The sequence below is a fragment of the Mangifera indica genome, chromosome 3 (assembly GCF_011075055.1).
Source record: "Mangifera indica cultivar Alphonso chromosome 3, CATAS_Mindica_2.1, whole genome shotgun sequence".
NCBI classification, from domain to species: Eukaryota; Viridiplantae; Streptophyta; class Magnoliopsida; order Sapindales; family Anacardiaceae; genus Mangifera; species Mangifera indica.
The window spans coordinates 1,604,800-1,617,114 of NC_058139.1; the positions used below are offsets into that span (position 1 = coordinate 1,604,800).

Consider the following 12,315-nt stretch of genomic DNA (forward strand, 5'->3'; position numbering starts at 1 on the left):
ATTCTATTGGGTAGTTGGTTGGCAATTGAATTCCCAAACCTAAAGATATTGACTTGATTAAAAGAAGAGCATGTTTAAATTGATATGCTCATTTATGTACATTACCAGGTTTGTCATTGTACAGTGGATTGGGATGAGATCATCACGCACTTTCTCATGAGAACGAATTCTCATTTTCTTCCTTATTAGTTCCTGAATTTGTGTATTACAGAAAATTTCTGAAGCAATTCGATCGTAAGTATGCATACAATTCAAACTGAATAGGGAGTATAAGAATGCATGTCTCTATATGTTTCTTTTCTCTTTCTGTTGATTTCAATCATCTCTCTAGCAGTGTTCCTAGCTATTTCAAAGGTAGATTCGAACAAAACCAATTCAGATTCGATTCAATATTTAACTGTTGAGTTTAAGCTGAAACCCATTTCAAGATTAGTACTAGCATTGTCAAGCTTGTTACTCTTTTAATTGAATATTCAATAATCTTTTTTCTCTGTTGATTATTCTATTTTATGAACTCAAAAACCATTTCAGATTTTTAAAATAAGAAGAATAATAAAAACATCCTGCTCTGCAAAATTGTGCTTGATGAGAAGATTTATCATTTACATTTTTCGATTGATCAATCCATAGACGATGACGAGAGCTATGATAAAGGAACGATCGACATAGGGTTCCACGCTCAAAGTCAATACGTCTTCTCCTAGCAAGATTCCAGAAGACGACTGCTTTCGATTTGCCTGCAGATGCAGTCAAAATTGTTATGGACTGTCTTCGTAATGATCAAAACAAATTAAAAACTAACCTCTGCAATCATCTTTCCGTCGTTATTCACTATCTTAAATTCTGCTTTCCGGCCTGACGATCTCACAATCCAATGTTTATCATGTCCAGCTCTAACTTCACAAGCTAAATCTCCCATAAAAAAGTATTTGCAGTGCTTTTTCACTCTAAACCATGGCTTTTCCTTCTTTATGCTACAGCTGCTGCTCCATTTATAGCCTTCCCACCGTTCAAAAACCAGAAATTTCTGCATCAAAATACGTCACTCCATAAATATAACATATCACAAACACTAACTATATGTATTAGGATAGTCATAGTACCTTTCTTTTTATAGTGAAGAGAACTTTGCCACGAAGATCCATGAGATAAACTTCGTCTCTGGACTTCCTGTCATAGTTATCAACGCGATAGACAATCTGGCCATTGGAATCAAAAACTGTGCAACCCTTTGAATGGCATAAAAGAGACTTCATCCATATCGTGAATGACTCTCTTTCTGCAGTCATGAAAGGAGAAACAATGGGTGTTTTAGGGTAAACTTTAGCCATGGATTGAAATTTTCTGCAAGGAAACAAATATGGGCGTAGGAATTAATTAATAGTCCACTGCAAGAGCAAGACAGCCAATTTATGATCCTAGAAATTACAAGTAAGACTTGAATGGATCACAATAATTTTAATACAACGCAATGTGTGCCATGGAGAGGAATATAATAAATTTAGCTTACAAATCAAATTGAATAAGAGATCAATTCAGGATTAAATTCTAATTCATAATAATTATTATAATTGAATTGGGTAATTCCACATAAGAAATTAAAACAACGTTTTATGCATGCTTTTTTAGTCCTCATTAATTTGTTCAACACTTTCTAGACTTTCTTGATTTCTTAACATAACAACTTCTAGATTTACTTTTTACTTCTTGTCCTCTATATACATAAACATTGGATCGAGGTTGTCCAAGCATGCATAGAAGAACATGCAATATTTTTTTTTTTTGTGTTTATCCATTTATTTGTAACTTTGCCAGATTTTTGGGTTTTCTTTTTTAAATTGTAACTGCCTACAGGCAATTATTTTCGAAATTTTACATACACCATCATTGAAAGAATTGGAGAGTTTAGAAGATTTGTGTATTTGTAAAGGAATAGTCAAACCGTATATTGTATTATATATCAAAAAACTTAATCTTTTATATCGTATATCATATCATATCATATTGATACATCATTTAAAAAATTATAATTGTTATGTTATCATTTTGAAAAGTATTATAAACAACCCTAAAATTTTTTTATATACACCTCAATTGTACTATTATTTTTTTCTAAAAAAGTGTATTGATCCGTAGTAGTTAAATGTATCACATCATAAGATATGTATCGTATCATATGATATATTTAATATATATTTTTAATTTGATATATCTGATGATGTATATCATTTTTTATTTATATCACATTGTATCGTTAAATACGTATCATATATTATAAAATACTAAAAACTATTAAAAGAATTTACCAGCGCTCAATGTTTCAATCAATGACTAACGTTAATTTTCAATAATGCTTTTTAATTTGTATCTATTTAGGTGCAATTTGGATTTTTTATACAACGATATAACTAGATATAACTTGTATTGTATTGGCTTAGAGGATCAGTTGCATGCACGCTTTACATACTTTAAGCAAGGAAATTTAATAATAATAATAATAATAATAATAGTGTGATAAGCAAGTGTGGATTTTTGTGAGTGCTAGTCTTCTAATTTGCTACGTTCTTAGTTTTTTATCCGAATGGCAATTACTGTAATCCCGCCAAAGCTCTGAAGATCTTATATTATTGTGGGAATGATATTAGGGCTGAATCTTACCCAAACTAGTTTAGGTTTACTTTGGTGTTTGACTAGAATGAACCAAACTCAAATTAAGAAAGTTTTAGTTAGGTGAAGTTTGAGTCAAACTTTGAATCCAAACAACTTGATTGTAAATCCATTTTCTTCAATTACTTCTTTTCGTTTGGCTCGATTCTACAGGGGAAATTATGGCATAAGGGCATTCAAGTATAAGCCAATATAAATTGAACTGTAGAGAAGTCGAATTTGGACTTCCGGATTATCGGAACATAGTCATTAACGCCAGAAGTCTTATTTGGACTTGCTGATTATCCCGAAATATAAAATTAAGTTGACTGCCTCACAAAAGTACTTTCATTACTCCCCTCGTCTAATGTCTGATTTTGGGTACATGAAAGTTCAAAAGATATTAAATGTTCGGAAAAGCAGTAGAACATATTTGACCTGGCCTCAGTACACCTCGACATCATAAACTTAATATTAGCTTGGAAAAGTCGGCATAGAGAATTTGGCCAGCTTCCATTGCTCCATTCGCCGAACCAAATCTTAAGTGTAACTGTAGTTCAAGTTTTCGTTAAGATCTAATACAGTTTATTATTATATTGACCCTTTACAGAAGTAGCCATATTGAAGCAAGATTAATTTCTTGGCCAAAATTAATGTCTTGTCCATAAATGATTATCATAGTGTGGGTTCTAGTTTGCATGCATGTTAAATGTTAAACAAAGTACAAGTCCATGAATGGGGTTTACATGTGAGATGGCCCAACAAAGTCTAGAACTGCGCTAAACAATTTTCATTTTAGTTTATAGATGGATTCGGACTAAATTCGAACATAAGAAAGTCAGTTCAGAATTGATTTGAAATTGACCAGCTGATGTAAACTCAGCTTGAATATGAGATCTTGGTGGTTGTTCTTTTTGGGAATAATCAGATAATAATTGACTAGTAATTGAAGTCCAACAAAAATTCACAACTTGCAAGGAGGAAGGCAAAAAGCATTTCCACTAGTGAGAAAGGAATCCTATTGTTTTAAACTAGAGTGCAAACCTTACTAAGACCAATTGCAGCACCATTTGGTATTTCAATGAATCCACCTTCTTGCAAAACGAACTGTGACAAATGGAGATGACTCATCTCATCTGTTCTTCGTCATTTTTTTAAACTATTTGAAGAGCTTTTTGTTTGTCAGTGCGCCAACCAAACTGCAATAACGAAAGTGAAGACTCTTTATGTCATCCTCATCGACTTTCTCTAAAACAGAATTTTCTTCACAATTATTTGAAGTTTACTGTTTTTGACCAACATTTTAAAATTTGATCGGCAGACCAAAAGCAAGCCTTGGCTAGATGATAGTTACAATGCCAATAATAGCCGACCTTGGTGTGAAAGTTTTCACCAACGAAAAGTATATCAGTAAAACAGATGAGCTTGAATACAAGAATATAAAAACACACAATAAAATATACAACAGTAAGTCGTTTTTTTACGTGGTTCAGCCGAAAAATCCAATATTATTTTCCAAAAAAGTAGTGGCCAGCAACGTTGATTATGACCGCATACACTCGGGAAGCCATGGCCGGCAAACCACTATATATATTTATATTATCATCTTTTCTTTTCACCTCTTAAATCCCCATCACGCATATTACTTGCGAGTTCTTTCAGCTTAAATTCCTTCTGTTCATTTTGAATTTTATACATATTCCAAATGGCACAGGTACAATATTCAGCTCTATCCATGTATTCCTTACGTATGGCTTAACTGTTTTAATCTGTTTTGATGTATTGAAAGAGATGTGTATAAGAATATAATTTTTGGTTTTCCACTGTTTCTCAAATAACATATACAGAAGGTAGTGCTGAAGATCATGACCATGAATGATGAAAAAACAAAGCAGAAAGCCATAAAAGCTGTTGCTGACATTTATGGTACCAACTCTTCCCATGCCTTAATTATAAATTCTTTCATTTCTTTGCTTTGTATCAAAAACATCCTTCCTTAGTTACAGTATTAGTAGCTTGTTGGTTACTTGTGTGTATTTATTAAATAACTGCAGGAGTAGATTCAATTGAAGCTGATACAAAGGAGCAGAAGCTGACCATTATAGGGGAAATGGATACAATTGCCATAGCAAAGAAACTGAAGAAAATAGGAAAGATGGACATTGTATCAGTTGGCCCAGCTAAAGAAGACAAAAAAGATGAAAAGAAAGAAGATAATAAATGATGTTAATTTATTGTAAATTAGGTTTGAATTTCAAACAGCAAATCTCAGAAGTTATAATAATATACATTTCTTTGGGCTCTGAGTTCACACGCATTGATGGTGGTGTTCTTTGAATTAGGTTTAGGGATTTATTATCTTGTAAGACATGGCATTTCAGCCTGGCCCGAAACCCATAATTCAAGTCCGATCCGATACTGTAGCATTATGAGTTGAACCAATAGATCTTTCAGGCTAGGTCATGGACTTTAATATTAAGTCCATGGTCAGCCCAGCTTGGTTTAATACTGTTTAAAAATTTAAAAGAAAAAAAATAAGGGTGGAAGCTAGGCATCTGTTTGTGGGCAATTACTTTTTTTTTTAATTTTTTTATATAAATTAATTAAAATCTTTTTTATTTCTAATTTTATTTATAAATCTCTCGATCTCAATTCTTTCATTATATTTTTAATGTTATTTTATTTTATCAACTCTTTTTCAAAAGTTGTCTAAATTTATAAATAATAATTTTTTATATCTATAATTTTATTTCTATTTTATTATTACAAAATATTACAAACGGATTCAATATCAAATGAATCCAATGTCAAATGAATTCAGAAATTTGGATGTTATGGTCAAATAGATAAATGGTATGGTGTATATATATATTTTTTATATTTGTAATTATATAGTATGTAAATTAATTTATTTATACTATGTTATAAACTTATAATATTTTTATCATGTAACTATGATATTCTTTCGTCATAAGTAAGAGATTATAAATGAAATATTTGAGATATTACCCTCAGTTTTAATAATTAAAAAATAATTGGTGTTTAAAAATATTAATTAAAATTAAAAAAAGTTTAAATGGGTCGGTCTGATTAAAGCCTGTGGGTTGGCCCGTTTAAAGTCTGGCCTTATATATAGGGTCAAGCCTTAGGCTAAAAAAATCATGGGTTTGCCCGGTCTGAAGGCCTATTACTGTGTTCGCCTAAGGCTTGACCTGACTAATGAGCCCGACGGGTCGTGCTAGAGTCAGCTCTACCCGACTCATTGAAATCTCTATATGATGATTTGGGAAACATATCTTAGAATTTAGAGATCTCTTTTCATTTGAAATTGTTCTGTTAATAGGTTTACCCTTTGAAGATCATGCATTGGCATTCCAAGGGTAATATAATACAACACTTACCATGAATTTGTCAATTAAATTGGGAACGTTAGGGGTAATAAAGCCATTTCACTTTAAAATTATGTCTAGAAAATTGGAAAATTTTTATTTCCCTCTAGTTATGTATAAGTTTAAAAAATAGGTTTCAAAAAGTAATAAATACATATAAACATTTTTTATTAATTTATTCATACAAACTGATATAATAATATGTGATTAATTAATATACTTGTTTTTTTTTTTTCACTTTAAATCAACCAATAATATGTTATTACATCACTTTGTATTATTAAATTTAAACTCGCATTAAAAAATATTAAAACAATAATATTTTATATATAAATAATAATATTTGTAAGTAAACTGACTGGTGAACCTTAATTTATCAGAAAATTTTTAAATAAATACAATTAAAATTTCAAACTTAGTAATATTTATTTAATTTAAAATCAACAATGGCATCCATGATTGAACATAAATTATTTTTCAAGAGGGCTACCTGAGCTGCTGCCCAAACAAGCCTGCTAGAATCTAAACCCAACTCCCCTAAGACTTGCACCAACACAAATACAATATGATCAAGGATTCATGGATTTTTTTTTTTTTCACCATTACTAATTCAGTAATTTATTTTTTATTAATTATTTTATTTGTTAATTACTAATTCAATGATACATCAGGTATTATAATCAGTAATTTGATTACCATTTAATAAAGGATTATCATACTTATCTTAATTTTGTTACAATTTTATAATTATTTATTAATTTTTTAAGGCAAAAATATTTTTATTTTCATTTAAAATAATAAATAATATAAACAATATTTTAGAAAAAAATTATTAACATAATAATTTGAAAAAAAATAATTTAATTAATTAATTTTATAACTTGAAATCAATTTTAATATAATTTTAAGATGATAAATACTTTTAAAGAAAGGCACAAAATAAATATCTGACATAAGACATGTAAATTTAACCCAATACTTATATATGTAAACCATGATTGAATATAAATCAAAGGGTATAGAAGTTAAATACAGTAAATAGTAAATGTTGTGTTCTGTACAAGGAAAAAATATTTTAATGGCTTTCCCTGTTTTTGATTTGCTATAGCTTCAGGATGCCTATTATTGGGTTATTTTGTTTTGCTCTTTTGATTATAATTTGGTCAATATTGATGACAAATTTTACAGTCTTTCTCTTGCTGATAGACTTGCAAATTTGTAGGTAAATTCGGCTTTTGATGTCTGCATAACTCTTTGTGTTGCCCTCTTGAGCTTTATCACCGTATAAACAGTGATAGGTCTTCAAGAGGAGAATGTTAGGGTTAAACAGTATTGTTTAATTAATCTGTTTTTTTAGTTATCTTTTGTTTTTGAAAGAGTGAGCCTAGATTGTTCTTGGACCCTCTCTTGGGGTTCTTCTTTTTGTTTATATATACTTTAATTATCCAAAAAAATATAAATATATTTTAATTAAAAAACCCTTTAATAGTTAATTTAAAACGGTGGATGCTTATCATTAATATTCTTAACATATATGGCAGTAATTCTCTTTAATAACATTCTTAATTCAATGTCACTTCCAAGTTAATATTAACTTTCCTTTCTAATAATTAATTATTTACCAAATTGAATCTGACTTTGTCAGAAAATAAAATGGTAAACTTTTTTCCTAACTATTCATTGTATATTTTGTTTGAAATAGTCAATATTTGCATATCAAGAAGAAATATTTTAAATAAAGACAGTTAAAAAAATTATGTTAAAAACTAAATAATGAAAGAAAAATTAAGTAGATATTTATTAATGTACCACTAACCACTCACTAACAATAAAAATTTTATATTATGTCAATATTTGATTAGAAATATGAATTTTAAAAATTTCCAAAAAAGGTTATGAACAGAAGCTGGATGCATTGTAATTTGAACCTTGACAGACAAGAATGAGTAAACGATAGGATACTTTGATTTAGAACAATGCAGAGATTTTCCAGTATGACTGTACAGGCTAGAAATGTGAAGAGGGATCTTGCAACGATTACAATATTGTTACTGTTTATGATTGCCCTTGTTAATACTGTTGTTTACATTTGTTCCATCTGGGGTGGCACTGTAAGTATACATTCATTTTAGGGTTGTGTATTTTTTTTTTCTGGGTGATTTTGTATTGTAATTTCATTGTTGTTGGCACCTTGGTGATTTTCTTTTCTCCTTTAAATTTTGCAGTTTAAGTTATTTGTTGATAATTCAATTCGCAAAACAGTGATTATCTTCCAAAGCCCACCTCGGCAAATCATAATCCCTCTAAATTGCAGCATCAGAAACCAAACACAATCTTGTCCTTCAAATTACCCTAAAATTTTCCAGACAAAAGACCGTAGAATCCCATCATCATTTCAGCGTAAATGCCCGGAATATTTTCGCTGGATCCGCGAAGATTTAAGGCCCTGGAATAGCACAGGAATCAGCCGGGAGATGGTGGAAAGAGCTAATCAAACGGCTAATTTTCGCCTTATAATTGTGGACAAGAAGCTGTATATCGAGAAGTACCGGGGAACATTTCAAACAAGAGATGTGTACACTATATGGGGCATCTTGCAACTTCTTCGGAGGTATCCTGGAGGGCTACCTGACTTAGAGTTGATGTTTCACTGTGGCGATTTGCCGGTCATCCGTTCAAGAGTCTACAGTGCACCGAATTCATTAGCCCCACCTCCATTGTTTGCGTACTCTGGCCGTAAGTCGACCTTGGACATTGTGTTCCCTGATTGGTCGTTTTGGGGATGGTATAATTCACACAACTCTTCTCCTTATTACTATATAATAAATGCAAACTAAAGTTATCTTTTATGGTTGGTGTAGGGAGGAGATAAATATAAAACCATGGACCAGTTTGTTAACAGAACTTAAAGAAGGCAACAATAGGACAAAATGGATAGATAGGATACCTTATGCTTACTGGAAAGGAAATGCTTTCTCAGGCTCTAAATCTAGAGTAGACCTTCTTTCATGCAATGTCTCCGATAAACAGGATTGGAATGCTCGAATTTATAACCTGGTAATAATTTTCTTGAAGTTCTTAGTAATTTTGTTTTTAAAATGGCCTGTGGGTTGTGCTGTAATCGTTATAATCTTGTAGAATTGGACACGGGAGGTCAAGCAAGGCTTTAAGCAATCAGACTTAGCAAGCCAATGCACACACAGGTAAAACTTTAATTTTCTTAATTTGATATATTTTTTTTATTTGTTGTCGTGGGATTTTTCTTTCATTATAACTGTGTAGTCAAATAGGTACAAAATCTACATTGAAGGAAATGCATGGTCCGTCAGTGAAAAATACATTCTAGCCTGTGACTCTATGACATTGTTTGTAAATTCCAAGTATTATGATTTCTTCACAAGATATCTACAGCCTATGCAGCACTTCTGGCCAATAAGGGATGACCAGAAGTGCAAATCCATCAAGTTTGCTGTAGATTGGGGTAATTTTTATAAACAAAAGGTAATAACTTAATTACTTTTTCTAATGACAATTTGGTTAAATTCTTATGTATTAATGCTTTATGGATTCGGCAGGCACAAGAAATTGGAAAAGCAGCTAGCAAATTTATTCAAGAAGAACTGAAAATGGATTTCATATATGATTACATGTTTCATCTGCTAAATGAGTATGCAAAGCTGTTGAAGTTCAAACCCAAGGTACCTGATGGAGCTGTTGAGGTATGCTCAGAGACAATGGCTTGTGGGGCAAAAGGGTTGCGGAAGAAGTTCATGATGGAAACATTGGTTAAAGGTCCTTCCGTTACAAATCCATGCACCTTGCCTCCTTATGACTCTAAAGTTCTTGATTCTTTCGAAAGGAAAAAAATTGATGCAGTGAGGCGGGTGCATAATTGGGAGGATAAACACCCGGGAAGTTTCAATTTAAGCAGTAGGTATGAGAAACGTATTTAACATCTTACAGTGTTATTATTAGCCGATTAAATTTTGAGAGAGATACAAAATTTCATCCTGTAATCAATAAACTATAATTGAGATTTATATAACTGACTGGTTTTTAAATTTTTATTGAAAATTTTTTGTTCTAAACCATCCATACGCATTTCACTGTAAGCTATAGCATCATGGAATTGCTTAATTTGCTTCTATCCTTTCTTTTCCTCTATTTTTTCCTCTTTCTATTCTTCTTTTGCCGGGCCAACTGCTAACATTTCAACTTTTCCTATTTTCTTGAGTTTTTTAGCTACAGCAACTGGATCCATATCTCCAATAACAGTCAGCTTATGCTCGTTCAGATCAGCTGCGATTGAATCTACTCCTGTTACGTATACATGTTTCAGAAACCCACAAACATTATTGATCAGTTGAAAAGAATAAAATAAGAAGTTAAGAAATTAAGAAGTAATATGTTGTGTCAACTACCATAGATATCAGCGGCAGCTTCTATTGCTTTCTGCTTTGTCTTCTCATCATTCATTGTCATTATCTTCAACACTACCTTCTGCAAAAAGATTGATACAAATTGAGGAAAACAAAAGTGTATATATATATATATATATGTGTGTGTGTGTGTACATATATCAACAAAATATATAAAAATAGTTGCATCATGTATGGAGAAACATGGCTTCTTTTTTTTTTTTTTTTACCTGTGCCATTTCTGGTCAATGAAATTGAAATTCACTGAATAGAAAAATATATACAGTGGGAATACTGATAGTCAACGTTGTTAATTTTGTCACGACTTCCAAAGCCCTTTTCATGCATGTTTTAGAGATGCAGCCTTTTACAAAAAGGCACAATACATAGGCAGTTGGATGGTCCCAATCCCAATGCTTGGCTTTAGTGAAATGACATGTAAGTAAGTTTGCTGCAACAGGAATTGACTAGTGGAGGTTTCATGCAGGTAGATATCCTGGACCAGTCCGAAAAAGGGGCCCTTCATTTTCTTGTCTGTCGCCACCCAAATTTACCCTTTTATTAAACAAACTGAGTTATAAACGAGGTTGTTCATTAATTTTAATTCCGTTCAAGAAAGGGCAAATCTTCCTCAAGAGAGAAATTTTCTCTAACAAATTAATATTTCCTGGAATAACAATTAGGCAGTTTGAGACTTTTGAGTCATCTACCCGGGAAGCCAAGATATAGTACTTTAAGAAAGTCTTTCCTTGGAACCAATAAAACCTTTTTTTACCATTCAAAATTCTAAGCAATCAATTTAAAATTTTACACATCATAGATTATAATAGTAGCGAGAAGAATTTGTTAATGAATCTCCGTTATAATTATACAAAGTACATGCAAATAAAGACAATTGAATATAAAATAGTTTTTTTTAACGTGGTTTAATCAATGTTCAAAAGTTTATATCTATTGTTATAACATTAAAAGATTTTGACAAAATTCTCTTATTAACTAATGAATTAGTTGTTTGAGAGAGAGATATACATCCGTATGTCCAGACATGGATTGTTGCTTTTGCAATAGTCATTTCTCGAGAAGATATTCCAATGGTAGGAAACTACCAAGTCTACCGTGTAACACAAGTCATATGCTTCCTCCATGTGTAAGCCAGCCACCTCTCACTTCAGCTTGTTAGACTGAAACAAAATGCATTTCTTGTATTATGCAGCGAGTCTCCAATACATTAACTTTGGATGGTGGTAAATTCACTGTAACAAATATTAAGAGACGAAAGTTTACCATATTCAGTAAGGTTGGTGTAGGCAGGAGCTAAATTTGAAACCATTTTGTTAGTCTTATTATATGTTAGTGTATTTGTGAAAGATAGATGAAATGATAACATAAGATCCATCGTTTTCGTTCACACGTCAATATGATTTTTGGGCTTGGACAAATAAAACAGAGGAAAAGGATCATGGGCTCGACAACCTTTAGCAGCCTAGGAAAATCACTCTAACGGCTCCCAAGTTTATTAGCTTATCAATATCCCTATCTGATTTATAAAAATAACTTTAAACAACCTGCTGTCATTTGATCGTTGATAGGTTTCCGGTAGTTCAAGATCAACTCAACAACATTCCAAACCAAAATCGAAAAGAGTAATATTATAAATATCGATTTTTTAGTATATAAATACATACATATATAATGTGCTATTATGTAATTGAAAGTTACTTATTTTTAATTCAAAATCACTCAATTTTTTAATAACAAACATCAAATATATATAATTTGTGTATATAAAATAGGTATACATAATTTTATTGAAACAAAAATGTCCTGTCTTCAAACTCCAACATACCTCAATCTCTTCTTAT

At 31.3% G+C, this 12,315-nt stretch overlaps 3 protein-coding genes and 1 long non-coding RNA gene across 4 annotated transcripts; 2 read left to right on the forward strand and 2 right to left on the reverse strand.

The window, feature by feature from the left end:
- Nucleotides 1-564: 564 nt before the first annotated feature.
- LOC123210561 (protein LURP-one-related 11-like) lies at nucleotides 565-1,516 on the reverse strand. The gene is made up of 3 exons (XM_044629001.1): nucleotides 1,104-1,516; nucleotides 803-1,027; nucleotides 565-737 (listed from the first exon to the last, which is right to left on the reverse strand). Exons 1-3 carry the CDS (start codon nucleotides 1,329-1,331, stop codon nucleotides 603-605), a joined length of 588 nt encoding a protein of 195 aa, XP_044484936.1. The 5' UTR covers nucleotides 1,332-1,516; the 3' UTR covers nucleotides 565-602.
- Nucleotides 1,517-4,273: 2,757 nt separating this feature from the next.
- On the forward strand, nucleotides 4,274-6,002 carry LOC123210721 (heavy metal-associated isoprenylated plant protein 39-like). Its single transcript, XM_044629197.1, has 4 exons — nucleotides 4,274-4,360; nucleotides 4,494-4,572; nucleotides 4,701-4,860; nucleotides 5,990-6,002. Exons 1-4 carry the CDS (start codon nucleotides 4,352-4,354, stop codon nucleotides 6,000-6,002), a joined length of 261 nt encoding a protein of 86 aa, XP_044485132.1. The 5' UTR covers nucleotides 4,274-4,351.
- Nucleotides 6,003-7,978: 1,976 nt separating this feature from the next.
- Nucleotides 7,979-10,442, forward strand: LOC123212286 (O-glucosyltransferase rumi homolog). Its single transcript, XM_044631378.1, has 7 exons — nucleotides 7,979-8,146; nucleotides 8,261-8,820; nucleotides 8,897-9,092; nucleotides 9,174-9,238; nucleotides 9,326-9,536; nucleotides 9,611-9,969; nucleotides 10,278-10,442. The coding sequence occupies exons 1-7, from the start codon at nucleotides 8,012-8,014 to the stop codon at nucleotides 10,342-10,344; spliced, it is 1,593 nt and encodes a 530-aa protein (XP_044487313.1). The 5' UTR covers nucleotides 7,979-8,011; the 3' UTR covers nucleotides 10,345-10,442.
- Nucleotides 9,984-10,577, reverse strand: LOC123212287. Its single transcript, XR_006501522.1, has 2 exons — nucleotides 10,457-10,577; nucleotides 9,984-10,352 (listed from the first exon to the last, which is right to left on the reverse strand). It is a non-coding gene; the product is annotated as an uncharacterized LOC123212287 (long non-coding RNA).
- Nucleotides 10,578-12,315: the final 1,738 nt, after the last annotated feature.

Excerpts from the sequence above, each read along its gene's own strand:
- LOC123210561 (XM_044629001.1), bottom strand. The coding sequence starts at position 1,331 with ATGGCTAAAGTTTACCCTAAAACACCCATTGTTTCTCCTTTCATGACT. Across the intron at positions 1,028-1,103 it reads TCTTCACTATAAAAAGAAAG|AAATTTCTGGTTTTTGAACG; the intron begins GTACTATGACTA and ends ATTTTGATGCAG. Across the intron at positions 738-802 it reads ACGGAAAGATGATTGCAGAG|GCAAATCGAAAGCAGTCGTC; the intron begins GTTAGTTTTTAA and ends CTGCATCTGCAG.
- LOC123210721 (XM_044629197.1), top strand. Across the intron at positions 4,573-4,700 it reads AGCTGTTGCTGACATTTATG|GAGTAGATTCAATTGAAGCT; the intron begins GTACCAACTCTT and ends AAATAACTGCAG.
- LOC123212286 (XM_044631378.1), top strand. The coding sequence starts at position 8,012 with ATGCAGAGATTTTCCAGTATGACTGTACAGGCTAGAAATGTGAAGAGG. Across the intron at positions 8,821-8,896 it reads GATTGGTCGTTTTGGGGATG|GGAGGAGATAAATATAAAAC; the intron begins GTATAATTCACA and ends TGGTTGGTGTAG. Across the intron at positions 9,093-9,173 it reads ATGCTCGAATTTATAACCTG|AATTGGACACGGGAGGTCAA; the intron begins GTAATAATTTTC and ends ATAATCTTGTAG.